The sequence below is a fragment of the Callithrix jacchus genome, chromosome 4 (assembly GCF_049354715.1).
Source record: "Callithrix jacchus isolate 240 chromosome 4, calJac240_pri, whole genome shotgun sequence".
Taxonomy (NCBI): Eukaryota; Metazoa; Chordata; class Mammalia; order Primates; family Cebidae; genus Callithrix; species Callithrix jacchus.
In genome coordinates this window covers 64,954,386-64,969,360 of record NC_133505.1, presented here as the reverse complement: position 1 = coordinate 64,969,360, position 14,975 = coordinate 64,954,386, and the positions used below count along the sequence as shown (strand labels likewise).

The 14,975-nt window shown below is 37.6% G+C and overlaps 1 protein-coding gene across 50 annotated transcripts in view; it reads left to right on the top strand.

Annotated features, from left to right (window-relative positions):
• DST (dystonin) overlaps nucleotides 1-14,975 on the top strand; it is a 505,428-nt gene that overhangs the window by 354,490 nt on the left and 135,963 nt on the right. For 35 of the 50 annotated variants that reach the window (XM_035295956.3, XM_078369439.1, XM_035295954.3 and 32 more), the window contains 8 exons: nucleotides 307-5,727; nucleotides 5,851-6,000; nucleotides 6,142-6,357; nucleotides 7,007-7,156; nucleotides 8,740-8,973; nucleotides 10,189-10,341; nucleotides 11,727-11,960; nucleotides 12,442-12,708. In XM_035295956.3, coding sequence (XP_035151847.2) covers nucleotides 307-5,727; nucleotides 5,851-6,000; nucleotides 6,142-6,357; nucleotides 7,007-7,156; nucleotides 8,740-8,973; nucleotides 10,189-10,341; nucleotides 11,727-11,960; nucleotides 12,442-12,708 — 6,825 coding nt within the window. The remainder of the gene's footprint in view (nucleotides 1-306; nucleotides 5,728-5,850; nucleotides 6,001-6,141; nucleotides 6,358-7,006; nucleotides 7,157-8,739; nucleotides 8,974-10,188; nucleotides 10,342-11,726; nucleotides 11,961-12,441; nucleotides 12,709-14,975) is intronic. The other 15 variants (XM_078369452.1, XM_008994605.4, XM_035295973.3 and 12 more) reach the window with 1 other exon arrangement.

Here is a 14,975-nt window from a genome sequence, read left to right as displayed (position 1 = left end):
TCACTGTCATCATCTACTTTCTTGTGTCCTCACTAACCTTGTCAATATACACGATATTAAGTTTTCAATTCACAGATGCATGTTGTTTTCAAAGCTTTTATCACATCCTGTGCTGTTGAATAGATCACTGACATAGATCACTTGTGCATTTGAACTGCCTAACATTCACAGCATTGCTACGCCTTGGTAAGTAGAGGATTTTTATGTTGAAATGTATTATTTATTTCTTAAAAAACCTAAGTTGCATGAAATTCTGCCCACCCTTGTGTAACAGACTGACCTGAGATTTTTGCATTTTTATTTCAGCTGGATAAAGTGATTGCAGGCACCATTGATCAGACAACTGGAGAAGTCCTTTCTGTCTTTCAAGCAGTTTTAAGAGGCCTCATTGACTATGACACAGGACTTAGGTTGCTCGAGACACAGCTAATGATTTCTGGTCTAATTTCACCAGAATTGAGGAAATGCTTCGACCTTAAAGATGCCAAAAGTCATGGCCTTATTGATGAACAAATTCTGTGCCAACTCAAAGACCTAAATAAAGCTAAAGAGATTATTTCTGTTGCATCACCTACCACAATTCCAGTACTGGATGCTTTGGCTCAAAGCATGATATCAGAATCCATGGCCATCAAAGTTCTTGAGATACTGCTTTCTAAAGGCTCTCTGGTTATTCCAGCCACAGGAGAACAGCTGACCCTACAGAATGCTTTTCAACAGAACTTGGTTTCCTCAGCATTATTTTCTAAAGTCCTGGACAGGCAAAATATGTGCAAAGATCTTATTGACCCCTGTACCTCTGAGAAGGTTTCTTTAATAGATATGGTACAAAGAAGTATTTTACAGGAAAACACGGGGATGTGGCTTCTACCTGTGAGACCACAAGAAGGAGGTAGAATAACATTAAAATGTGGAAGAAACATAAGCATTTTAAGAGCAGCTCATGAAGGTCTCATAGACCGTGAAACCATGTTTAGGTTGTTAAGTGCACAGCTTCTTTCTGGAGGTCTGATCAATTCTGACTCTGGCCAAAGAATGACTGTTGAAGAAGCTGTAAGAGAAGGAGTGATTGACAGGGACACTGCCAGCAGTATCCTCACATATCAGGTTCAAACTGGTGGAATCATCCAGTCAAACCCTGCCAAGCGTTTAACTGTGGACGAAGCAGTCCAGTGTGATTTAATAACTTCCAGCAGTGCTCTTCTGGTACTGGAAGCTCAGAGAGGCTATGTTGGACTCATTTGGCCCCATTCTGGTGAAATATTTCCCACATCATCTTCCTTGCAGCAAGAGTTGATTACAAGTGAATTGGCCTACAAAATCCTGAATGGCAGGCAGAAAATAGCTGCTCTTTATATTCCAGAAAGTTCTCAGGTCATTGGTTTGGATGCTGCTAAACAGCTAGGGATTATAGACAATAACACAGCATCAATTTTAAAAAATATAATACTGCCTGATAAAATGCCAGATTTAGGAGATTTAGAAGCTTGTAAAAATGCCAGAAGATGGCTCTCTTTTTGTAAATTCCAACCCACCACAGTTCATGATTATAGACAAGAAGAGGATGTTTTTGATGGAGAAGAACCTGTTGCTACTCAGAGCTCAGAAGAAACTAAAAAAATATTTCTATCTTATTTAATGATAAATAGCTATATGGATGCAAACACAGGGCAAAGGCTTTTGCTGTTTGATGGAGACTTAGATGAGGCTGTTGGCATGCTACTGGAAGGCTGTCATGCAGAATTTGAGGGAGACACAGCCACAAAAGAATGTCTTGATGTCTTAAGCTCCTCTGGTGTATTTCTTAATAATGCTTCAGGCAAAGAAAAGGATGTATGTATAGCTACACCAAGTAGTTTCAATAAATGTCATTGTGGAGAACCTGAACATGAAAAGACTCCTGAAAATAGGAAGTGTGCTACAGATGAAGAGTGTCATGAAATGGGAAACAGTGTTATCAGTAGTGCATTTTCTCAGTCAGAAACACTGGCAAATACAATGTCAGTTGATCCTAAAGTTAACAGTTCATCCATTGTGCGTGTTTCTAATCCCATATCATATTTAACGCAGACTGAACTTGTAGACATTAGCATGCTTAGAAGTGACTCTGAAAACAGACTTACAAACTGTAAAAATCAAGGTCGAGTGGAAACAAATGATCGTGCAAATGAATGTAGTCATTCTAAAGACATTCAAAACGTTCCAAGTGATTTTATAGAGAATCCTATTGTGAAATCAAAAAGGAGTAAATTTTGTGGTATGAATGAAACAGAGAATGAAGCTAATACAAACAGGAATCCACCTATCTTTGACTATTCCCCCAGGCTAAGTGCCTTGTTAAGTCATGATAAATTGAGGCACAGTCAGGGAAGTTTTAATGATACACACACCCCAGACAGCAATGGAAATAAATGTGAATCCCCTACATTATCATTCAGTGACAAAACCATGTTATCAGATCAAATAATGGGAGAAAAATTTCAAGACCAGTTTTTGGGAATTGCAGCTATTAACATCAGTTTACCAGGAGAGCAGTCTGGACAGAAATCTTTAAATATTATTTCTAGTAATCCTCAAGTACAGTATCACAATGATAAATACATTTCAAATACTTCTGGTGAGGATGAGAAAACACATCCTCTTTTTCAGCAGACACCTGAAGACAAGGAAAAGGAGTCTGAAATAGAAGAGTACTCCTGTGCTATGACTCCAGGGGGTAATACTGATAATGCCAGTGCATCTGTTATGTGTGCTACACCATTGCTTGATGAAACCATCAGTGCCAGTGACTATGAAACATCACTGCTGAATGATCAGCAGAGTGACACAGGAACAGACACTGAGAGTGATGATGATTTTTACGATACTCCCTTGTTCGAAGATGATGACCATGATTCTCTGCTTCTTGATGGTGACGATCGTGATGGTCTGCACCCTGAGGACTATGACACACTGCAAAAGGAAAATGATGAGATGACTCCTCCTGCTGATGTTTTTTATGATGTCTCAAAAGAGAATGAAAATTTCATGGTTCCCCATGGGGTACTAGGTGGTAGCTTAAGTGTGAAAGGCAAAGCACAGTGTCTTCAGGATTTTCTCAGAGATGCTGAGAAAGATGAATTAGATTCTGGTGAAAAAATGCATTTTAATACAGTTGGCTCAGATAAGGTGAATGGATTGTCACTGGGAACTGTATCAGAAAGGGAATGTGCAAATAACCTTGAAGGTAATGAATCTGACTCATTGACTGATTATGATATTGTAGGAGGAGAAGAGAGCTTCAGTGCATCGTTAAAATATGAGGACAGTGGCAGTTGGAGAGGAAGAAGGGAAGAGTATGTGACTGGACAGGAATTTCAATCTGATACTGATCATTTAGATTCTGTGCAAAGTGAAGAAAGTTATGGGGATTATATATGTGACAGTAATGATCAGGATGATGATGATGATGATGGCATTGATGAAGGAGAAGGAGGTATAGGACATGAGAATGGAAAGCCCAGGTGCCAAGATGTGGCTGAAGATACAGATATCCAGTTATGTGCCTCTATTGTAAGTGAAAACAGTGATGAAAATTTTTCGCCTAGTGAAATTAGCTTAGTTACTGAAAGAAGCAACCTTCCAGAATATACAACTGAGATTGTTGGAAAAAGCAAAGAAAATCTGTTGAATCATGAGATGGCACTTAAGGATGTATTGCTGCCTATCATTGAAGACACTGAATCTGAAAAAACTTTTGGCCCTGCAAGTATTTCACATAATAATAATATCAGTTCAACTTCTGAGTTAGGTAATGATCTACCAAACACAAAGGTTGAGTTGATTCAAGGGTCAGAATTGCCAGGATTGACTGACTCTGTGAAAGGTGAAGATCAGTATTTTAAGAATATGGCACCAAAAGTTGACTCATCTCTTGATCACATCATTTGTACTGAGCCTGATTTAATAGGAAAGCCTTCTGAGGAAAGCCATTTGTCATTGATAGGCTCTGTAACTGACAAAGATACTCAAGGAAATGGAAGTGATCTCATTAAAGGGAGAGATAGCAAAAGTGATATACTAATGGAAGACGAAACATCAATTCAGAAAATGTACGTGAGTGAAGGAGAAATGCTTGTAGAAGGTCTAGTTGAAGAAGAAAATAGGGATCTCAAATTTTTGCCTGGTAAAAATACAAGGGATAGTTTCAAATTAATTAATAGTCAGTTTCCATTTCCACAAATCACAAACAATGAAGAACTTAATCAGAAAGGAAGCCTTAAAAAAGCAACTGTAACTCTTAAAGATGAACCAAGTAGTCTACAAATGATAGTTAGTAAAAGTCCCGTTCAATCTGAGACTCTTGAAGAAATTTTTGACACATCAGTTTCCAAAGAGATTAGTGGTGGTATTACTTCAAACATTGCATTGTGGGAAGGGTATACACGTATTGAGAAAGATTTATTCACTGATGGACCTGAGAAAGAGCTTGATTTGTTTACTTATTTAAAACATTGTGCTAAAAATGTAAAAGCAAAAGATGGAGCCAAACCAAATGAAGATGCCCCAAGCCATGTTCTAATAACTGCCCCTCCCATGAAAGAACATTTACAATTAGGAGTTAATAATACAAAGGAGAAGTACACTATTACCCAAGAAGACTCACCTCCTAATGAAATGATCCAAAGTCATGATCTTTGTAGTGAAGATGGCAGCTCAGGAGGAGGAACAGAAATTTCTCAGTTCACACCAGAAAGTATTGAAGCCACACTTTCAATATTGCCTCTTAAACATTTAGAAGATGTTAGGAAAAATGACTTTCTGCAGTTGGAGCCGTTTACAAGTGGATTAGGAAATGACAACTCCAGTAACACTTTAAATACTGACTATTCATTGTTAGAAATTAATAATGAGAAAGAAAGAATTGAGCAACAGCTACCAGAAGAGCAAGCCATGTCTCGAAGACCCCAAGAAAAGGAGGTTCAAATTCCTGAATTGTCTCAGGTATTTGTTGAGGATGTAAAGGATATTTTAGACAGCAGATTGAAAGAAGGTCATATGAACCCACAAGAGGTTGAAGAACCTTCAGCCTGTGCAGACACTAAAATTTTAATTCAAAATTTAATTAAAAGGGATACCACATCACAGTTGGTAAATGAAGCATCTACTGTGCCCTGCTACTCTCAGATGAGTGACTCTTCTGGAGTTTTTCCTGTGAGTAACTCATCAGAACTAAAGGCAGAAAGTAGAGATGATCCTTTCTGTATTGAAAATCTTAAGTCTGAGCTCCTCCTTAATATATTGAAGCAAGATCAACATAGCCAAAAAATTACAGGAGTATTGGAATTGATGAGAGAATTAACTCACATGGAGTATGACCTAGAGAAAAGAGGCATTACATCTAAAGTACTTCCATTGCAACTTGAGAATATTTTCTACGAGCTACTTGCTGATAGATATTCAGAAAAAATAGAACATGTTGGAGACTTGAATCAAAAAGCATGTTCTACATCTGAGATGAAGGAAGAAAAGTCACACATTCTTGGTGATATTAAAAGCAAAGAAGGAAACCACCATTCCCCTAATTTACAAACTGTAAAAGAAATTGGACTAGAAGGCTCTACTGTGTGTGCATCAGCATTGCCAACAGATGAGAAGCTCAAGGCTTCATGTAATGATTTCCCAAACCATTTGGATTGTATTTCAGGGCCAAAAGAAATGGCTTCTGGAGATAGCTCAACTGAACAAGTAAGTTGGCTTATACATTTTATACAGAAATAGCTGCATGAACCACTGTGGAATAATCCTATACGTTTGTTTTTAAAATCTGTGTAAAGGTTATTGAGTTAAAATGTCCAAATTTGTTTTTAGTTTTCCAATGAATTACAGCAATGCTTACAGCACACTGAAAAAATGCATGAGTATTTGACATTGCTTCAAGATATGCAACCCCCCTTAGACAAGCAGGAATCTCTGGATAACAATCTGGAAGCTCTGAAGAATCAACTTAGACAGTTGGAGGTAAGAATTGTCTACTGCCTGTACAGATGGTGGTCAGCTGCTGCATGATTGGGGAAAAGAAGCAGAGCACTTCTATGTCTCATGTTCATATTTGTGTTTTTCACTAAATAGTCAATAGATCTGGGATATATTTCTTTGCAGGCATTTGAATTTGGATTGGCTCCAATTGCCGTTATTTTAAGAAAAGATATGAAGTTGGCAGAAGAATTTTTAAAGTCTCTTCCCGGTGACTTTCCCAGAGGACATCTGGAAGAATTGAGTATAAGCCACCAGAGTTTGCAGACCGCCTTCTCTTCCCTCAGCAATGTGTCTTCTGAAAAAACGAAACAAGTCATGCTTGCGATTAACTCTGAAATGGTAGGCCTAAGATGTCAAACTTTTGATTTATGAAGAAAATTTTTTTATTCGAGGATTTAGTCATAAGATGCAGTATTTTATTTTTAGAGTGTTAAACCATTAAACCAGACTCTTTTTTTTTTTTTCAAGACAGAGTCTTGCTCTGTCATCAGGCTGGAGTGCAGTGGTGCAATCTCGGCTCACTACAGCCTCTGCCTCCTGGGTTCAGGCGATTCTTCCACCCCAACCTCCTGAGTAGCTGGGACCACAGGCGCATGCCACCATGCCTGGCTAATTTTTTTGTATTTTTTTTTTTTTTTTGAGACAGAGTTTCGCTCTTGTTACCCAGGCTGGAGTGCAATGGCGCGATCTCGGCTCACCGCAACCTCCGCCTCCTGGGTTCAGGCAATTCTCCTGCCTCAGCCTCCTGAGTAGCTGGGATTACAGGCACACACCACCGTGCCCAGCTAATTTTTTGTATTTTTAGTAGAGACGGGGTTTCACCATGTTGGCCAGGATGTTCTCGATCTCTTGACCTCATGATCCGCCCGCCTCAGCCTCCCAAAGTGCTGGGATTACAGGCCTGAGTCACTGTGCCTGGCCCAGACTCATTATTTTTAAGAATTTGACACTTTTGGGAAAGACAACTGACTGTACAATTTTTTTCTAGTCTAAACTGGCAGTTTCCCATGAAGAATTTTTGCATAAACTTAAGTCATTCTCAGATTGGATATCAGAGAAGGGTAAATCTGTGAAGGATATTGAGATTGTGAATGTTCAAGATTCTGAACATGTGAAGAAACGTTTGGAGTTTCTCAAGGCAAGTATCAAAACAAAGATGACAAAGTGTATTTTAAAACCTGTGGCTTTAATATAACAAGTGTTTAGAAAATATGACTTTGCTAAGGCTACAAAGGATTATTTCCTTTCTTTGTCTCTAGAGATTTTTTTTAATTGTGTCTAACTTTTTTTATTGTACTTTGGGCTCTGGGGTACATGTGCATGTCCTGCATCCTGCAGGATTGTTGCATAGGTACATACATGCCATGGTGGTTTGCTGTCTTCATCCCCCCCATACCCTGTCGCCTATATAGGCATTTCTCCCAGTGTTATCCCTTCCCATCCTCCCCACCACTACCCCGCCTATTCTCCCTCCCCTCCCCTCCCTGCTACCTAGCCCAGTGAGTGTTGTCCGCTTCCCTGTTCCCATGTGTTCTCATTGTTCATCACCCACCTATGAGTGAAAACATGCAGTGTTTGGTTTTCTGTTCTTGTGTCAGTTTACTAGAATGATGGTTTCTAGATTTATCCATAGAGATGTTTTTTTCCTAGTTGACACAACTATAAAATAATCACAACTTTAAGGATACCATTCTGATGCTATCCCAAATGCCTTATCAAACTCTTATACCACTCACATGTTGAGGTTTTTATTTATGCATTTATTTATTTATTTATTAGTCACATAAGTATACAATAGCATAAATTAGCCATGTAAAAATCCTCATGTAAATACATAATAATATATGTAGTACAGTTAGGCATCACTTAATGATGAAGATACATTCTGAGAAATGCATTGTTAGGTGATGTTGTGTTTTGCAAACGACAAAGAGTGTTCTTACACAGAGCTGGATGGTATCCCTTATACACACCTAGGCTCTATGATACACCTGTTGCTCCTAGGCTACAAATCTGTGCAGCATGTTACTGTACTGACTACTGTAGGCATTTGTAGCATAATGGTAAGTATTTGTGTATCTAAACATAGAAAAAGTACAGGGAAACATGGCATTGTAATCTTACGGGACCATCATTGTATATGTGACCTGTCGTATGTGGCTTATGACTTCCACGTTAGTCACTTTTGGCATGCTTTTTTTTCTTTTTCCCCCCCAAATTCTTAATTTGAACAGTATTCCTCATGAACAATGATTAGGCTCCTGGCCTGAGAGTCAGAAAACTGAAATTCTGGTGTATTTCATTCATACTTCAAATCCCCCATAGTCTTATTTGTATGTTACCACAATTACATGGATGTTTTAAATGTTGGCAAGTAATATTTTAAGGTAGATATTTCTCTTCAGTGTGCTAAATATACCTAAGTTAGGCCTTTGTCTTTCATCAGAGTTACATTTTAAGTACAATGTGACAGGAAAAGATAAAATATTTTTAGAGGGGTTGTTTATCTTTTTATATAATACTAACTACCACGGTATTTAAATAATTTATCATTTATTACTAGATGATAAATAGATTTTTGATTAATAGTAAACAAATTCCATAAAACTTTCAGTCCCTGATATAAGAAGTGCATTTAAAAATATAAATAAATGTTATTATTAATATAAATGTTATCATGGCTTAGCTCTCCATTGGTAACTTGTACTGCTTTTTTCACAGAATGTATCGAAAGACCTTGGACATACCAAAATGCAGCTGGAGACGACTGCCTTTGATGTGCAGTTCTTCATTTCTGAATATGCACAGGATCTGTCTCCCAACCAAAGCAAGCAACTGCTGAGGCTCTTAAATACAACTCAGAAGGGTTTTCTTGATGTACAGGAATTAGTAACTACCCAGTTGGAACGTTTAGAGACTCAGTTACATCTAGAACAAGATCTTGATGACCAGAAGGTTTGCCTTTCTTTGTGGAGTTGTCATTCTTTGTTTTTAGTGTGAAACCATAATGTAGATACCCAACGAGTATAGTGTGACAGAAAAGATTTTCCGGAAAGGCATTAATGAATAAGATACAGTGTACATACAAATCCTACAGTGTATAACAATATTGTTTTCACTAATGATGCTATAATTTAGTTGATTTTAATTTTGATGACTCTCAGAAATACTTATTTCAAGTGAGAGTCTTGATTGCCCCCTCCCCAATAAGACTAGGATATTTGAATGCACTCAGAAATGCATTGATGAACATGTGGCTAAAGAAGGTTAAGAGTTTCGTTTTCCTGTGGGAAGCAGTACACCACAGCGATTCAGAACATGGGCTCTGGAGCTAGACTGCCTGATTTCGCATCCCAGCTATACCACTCACTCATTCTGTGAACTAGTGCAAGTCACTTAACCTCAGTTTAATCATTGCTAGATTGGAAATAACAATAGTGCTTACCTGCTGGTGTCATGAGCATTGACAAGAAAAATGTATATAAAACACTTAGTACCTTGCCTAGCACATATTAGGCTCTTAGTAAACATGATTTATCGCTATAAGATGAATAATTACTGTACGTATAGTAGGAAAATGAAAGGTACGAGTAATTAGTGTTGACTTCTTAATCTTTAAGAGGAATTAGTGAATTATATGAGTGCTATATCTAATAGCAATAATGAGCAAAGAGGTGAGAATGCACATAGACACAGTGATTAAGTAAAAATATTGCATGCGATGTTCCTTTTATTATTTCTTGAAGCACCATTGTCTCTAGCATGATAACCCATATACACATGTCAAATATGTTATCCTACAAATCACAACTAACTTCTCTTTTGATGTCCTTTTGCAGAATTAATTCTGTGTGTCGCAGGTTTCGGGAGTTTAAGAAAATGGGATGTTTCTTCCTGTTGGTCAGAAGTTCCATCTCTTACAAATATGCATGGCCAGTATTCTGTTGAGCAGTTTCATCTACACATGGTCACTTTCTTTGTATATGGGATATGCTCATATGTTCTGTCTCACCTTGCTCAGTTTGTACCCTACTGCTATCATGTTTACAGCATACTTATAAAAGCTTATTAGATGAAACTTGAAAAATGTGTTCTAATAAGAAGCTATCGCAATAGCGATTTTGCGAACACCACACATTTTTAAGATGTTTTGGATTTTCTTCACTTTAGATTGTGGCAGAGCGTCAGCAGGAGTATAAAGAGAAGCTTCAAGGGATATGTGATCTTCTTACCCAAACTGAAAACCGCCTGATTGGTCACCAAGAAGCCTTCATGATTGGTGATGGCACAGTTGAGTTAAAGAAATACCAGTCTAAGCAAGAGGTAGAATTTGGTTTTCTATCAGCAGCTCTGTGTTGATGTTAGGTTCGATTACTATCATTTGGAAATCAGTGAGGATTATTGAAAAATACCAATAATTTTAGCTGTTTAGAAGCAAGGCATACCCAGATGCCTTGGGCTTGAGCTTTAAACTGTATACTAAAAGTTAGAGTTCCAGCTTCAAGCAAGCTAGATAATTCTTTTGACTTTTTTATTTTTTGGTAAGAGATATTAAGTGGAGGAAATATTAAAGGGGGTTTGATAATGAAAATACCTGTGTGATGAATTACAATTTGGATCCCTTTAAGGCCAACGTACTTATGACTTGCAAATCAGAGGGAATAGCGATCAGTTTGGGTTCTTTTTCTTTCTTAGCTCCTTCTTACTCCATCTTTCTTGAAATTTGTTCCTTTTTACTGAAGGAAAGGGAAAAAATAAAAGTAACAACAGATAAAGATATCTTTGTTTTGGTGTCAGGAGAGAGAACATTGTCATTGTAACTAGACAGCTCTTGGTTCAGATTACAGACTTTATACATTGTTAGCTTTATAACAATCTCTCAGAGCCTCAGTTTCTTCATAGGTCATACTTTCATTATTATAAACGTTACATTATTATAAACGTTAAGTATTATATGTTAAGTCACACTAGCACAGTGAAGATCACATAGTAATGGCTCAATTAATGGGATTTCTTTCATTCAACTGCTTCTCAGACAAATTTGAAGAGGATTAAAGTATGGAAAAAACAATATTAAAACTCAAACAGTGTAATATAGATAATGAAAACTCATGATAAAAGAGGAAAAGAAGAGGAAAACTACATGGAGAAATCTAGATAAGATAAAAGCCATAATTACTGAGGAGGGATCTTAATCTTGAGCTACCTAGCAGGCAGGCAAAGAAGCAAACATTACATGTTATAGAGTTTGGTGTTTAGAAAAAGAAAGTATCTTAGTTCACTAGGAAAATTATTTCACTTTTATCCTGAGCAGTAAACACATACTTAAAAATAAAAGTTTAGGAACTGTAAATATTACCATGTATTTACAAGCCTTTGTACATGTGTTCATATAATATATAAAAATTTGGTATGTGCAAATTCGTATAGATTATATACTGAATACTTACTTGTTTTCAGTGTTTCACAGACTGCATTCGTTCATTAAACATGAAAATCCATGCTTTTCTTTAATAGCGTTTGAGTTTCAAATTATATTAAGTATTGTGATTAAAATAAATCAACTCAAATTAACATACTGAATATGTGTAATCAAACCACATCTACTAGACTCTGTCTGTACTTACCCTGTCTTTTAGAATTACAACTCTGGAAGAGCTAAATAGGTAATAATTAATAAAATACATTTTTTTCTTTTGTGTTACAAGGAGTTACAGAAAGATATGGAAGGAAGTGCACAGGCATTGGCAGAAGTAGTAAAAAACACAGAGAACTTCTTAAAAGAGAATGGTGAAAAGCTGTCACGGGAAGATAAGGCTTTGATTGAGCAGAAACTGAATGAAGCTAAGATGAAGTGTGAACAGCTTAATTTAAAAGCAGAACAGTCCAAAAAGGAGCTGGATAAAGTTGTGACAACAGCAATCAAGGAAGAAACTGAAAAGGTCCTTATTCAAATATATGGTGCACTATTCCTGTATCAAAAATCATTAGCTTAACAGCTACTTGATTTATTATTAAGTGACACCTGGTGGTAGTAAGTAAGGATTATCACTAAGGACTATTGTAAGATTCTGGGTTTCCATGTACATAACTGACCAAATACTACAAAAGATTTGAAGAGTTGGCTTTGCTTATCTTTTTCTTAATATTTAAGTGAGGTTATGAAACTTCCTCTCTGTGAAATGTGTGATCACTCGTCAATTCTAGTTAAAATTTTGGAATGTATTTTTAAGAACAATGAAAACTTAAAAGTAACTGCCTGTTGCTCTAAAGTTTAATTTCAGTATGTTAAATTTTCAGTGTGTATCGGTTTTTAGTACCCTCATTCTAATTTAAAATGATCTAAGTATTTACTTTTGGAATGTCTTAAAACTATGCCTTGGCCCACGTTCTGAATTCCTCCTGTGACCTTTCCCTGCCCAGGTTGCAGCAGTGAAGCAGCTGGAAGAGAGCAAAACCAAAATAGAAAACCTTTTGGACTGGTTGTCAAATGTTGACAAAGACTCAGAAATGGCAGGGACAAAACACAAACAGATCATTGAACAGAATGGGACCCATTTTCGAGAAGGTGATGGCAAGTCAGCAATTGGAGAAGAGGATGAAGTTAATGGTAACTTGCTGGAGACTGATATTGATGGGCAAGTTGGAACTACCCAGGAGAATCTGAATCAGCAATATCAGAAAGTTAAGGTGTGTTGTTGTAAAATCGTTCAGTTCTATTTCCGGGTCGGTGAAGAGAGAAATATACCTAGCACGTGAGTTATTTTCAAACCTTAATGATGAAAGAGATTTTTTTCCTCCTTTAATCATATCAGATAGAAATTATTATGAGAGTTCTAAGCAAGTCAAAAATAATGAGAAATAATTTGTTAGGCATTCTTCATATACGTGAAGTAGAATTATTACAAAGATTTAATAAAAATAATAGTTAACATTTGTAGAACAGTTAAACTGGGCATTCATTCTAAGTTCTTTTCATTTTAACTCATTCATCTTCCCAGTTACTCTTTGGGGTTTTTATTTTCATTTTATAGATGAGGAAACTGTAACTGACAGTTATTAAAGCAGCTTTCTCAAGTTACACATCTAGAAAGGGCTGGAATTTGGATTTAAAACTAGGCCATATGCTCACTCTGCTAAATTTGAATCTGTGTTCTAAGAGAACACCTTTTTTTGAGACAAGGTCTCACCCTGTTCCCCAGGTTAGAGTACAAGCATGGCTCACTGCAGCCTCAGACTCCCTGGCCCAGTTGATCCTCCCACCTCAGCCTCCTGAGTAGCCGGGGCTTCAGGTTTATGCTGCCATGCCTGGCTAATTTTTGTATTTTTTTGTAGTGATAGGACAACTGTAGGTTACCCAGGCTGTTTGCGAAGTGCGGGGCTCAAGCAATCTGCCTCTGTCCTCCCAAAGTGCTGAGAGTACAAGCATGAGCTACTGTGCCTGGCTGAAATTGAGCTCACTTAAGTTCTTTCTGAGCCCAGCTCATCTATTCAGTTAAGGCTATTGTTGAAAAGAGATATAAAAGCCTTTCTACAAATTTACTGCATGACATAAATTAAAGCGAACATTAATGCTGCTATAGAAGCTGAGGTGACTTCTGTAGAACCACTTTTAAAGTGTCAGTGATTTTACTTCAGTATTTGGCTTTTGACAGTTAGATGAGTGGCCATCAGAAACTTTTGCAGGTCTATTTATTTTCCTCCCACTCTTTGTCTTTGGAATCACTGGAATAGGATACTCCCTATGAGGTTCTTATAGAAAATACAAATTAAACCAGAAGAAGAATGAGAGTATTTACTGGTCACAATTTTAAGGGGCTGTTATAGGACCTTATTATGAAAAATAAGGTCTCAAAATGAAAATTCTAGTGAATTCCTAAAGGAACATTGTGAGTCAGTTACAAAGAAGTCAGGAAAGGTTAAGTTGACCAAGGTAGTGAAAAACACAGGTAGGCAGATTTAAATATAAAAATGTCACACAGGAATGCCCTTGGTTTTAGGCACAGCATGGTGTTTTCCATCTGATAATTTTACCTCAAAGAATATGGGATTCTGTGCTTTGGAAAGTCAATCTGGTAGTGTGGAGAGAGGGCCAAAGGGCCTGAGCCAAAAACTTCTGGCTTTCAGTAGTTGCCCCAAATGTCCTGGGCCAAGTCAGCCTGAGACTCCTCATCTGTAGGGAGGAAAGGATGGATCTGATCATTTACATGGTGTTCTATATGTCTGTCCATCCTATTTTGTGCAAAGCCCTTCTGGGGCGGGGGGTAGCATATTAATGTATTTCAAATACCAAAAATGCAGTCTATGGGAAGTTATTTAGTAAAAAATATTTACCATGTGCCCAAAAGGTGGTAGGCATTGTTACAGACAGTGAGGATGCCGGTGTTAATGAGCCAGTTCTGCGCTAATTGGAATCAGACTTACAAGTGAATGGCTGCCCCATAGCAGTGCTTCTAAAGAAGTCTGTTTCACAGCATAGAGTAATTTTCACTCAGCTCCTGTGTGCCAGCACTGTTGTAGGTACTTGGAATTCCACAGTGAGCAAAATAAATTCTGTGTGCCTGCCTTGCACACTAGGGAGTGAGAATGTTAGAGCAGAAATGAACTAAGTTATATGGTATGTTAGAAGTCAGTGAGCACTAAGGGAGAAGAGAAGTTAGGTAAGGGTGGTTGAGTGTGGGGTGGGGGACCCGTTTTCAGCGTTTGGAGAGGACTCAGTGGAGACAGGCACAATTAGCCAAGCAGATATCTGATGAAAGAGCTGTAGCTAGACAAAGAGCAACAGGAGGAAAAGGTCCTAAAGTGTTTACAGTGGTGGGGAGGATGGAGGTAAGTGTGGGAGCAGCAAAGAATCTGGAGGTAATAAAAAGCTCTTCAGTAATGGGACCCTGGGACCGGGTCACTGGGCTCCATGTAAGCTGTTATAAGAAATGTGGGAAATTGCTCACAAGTATTAG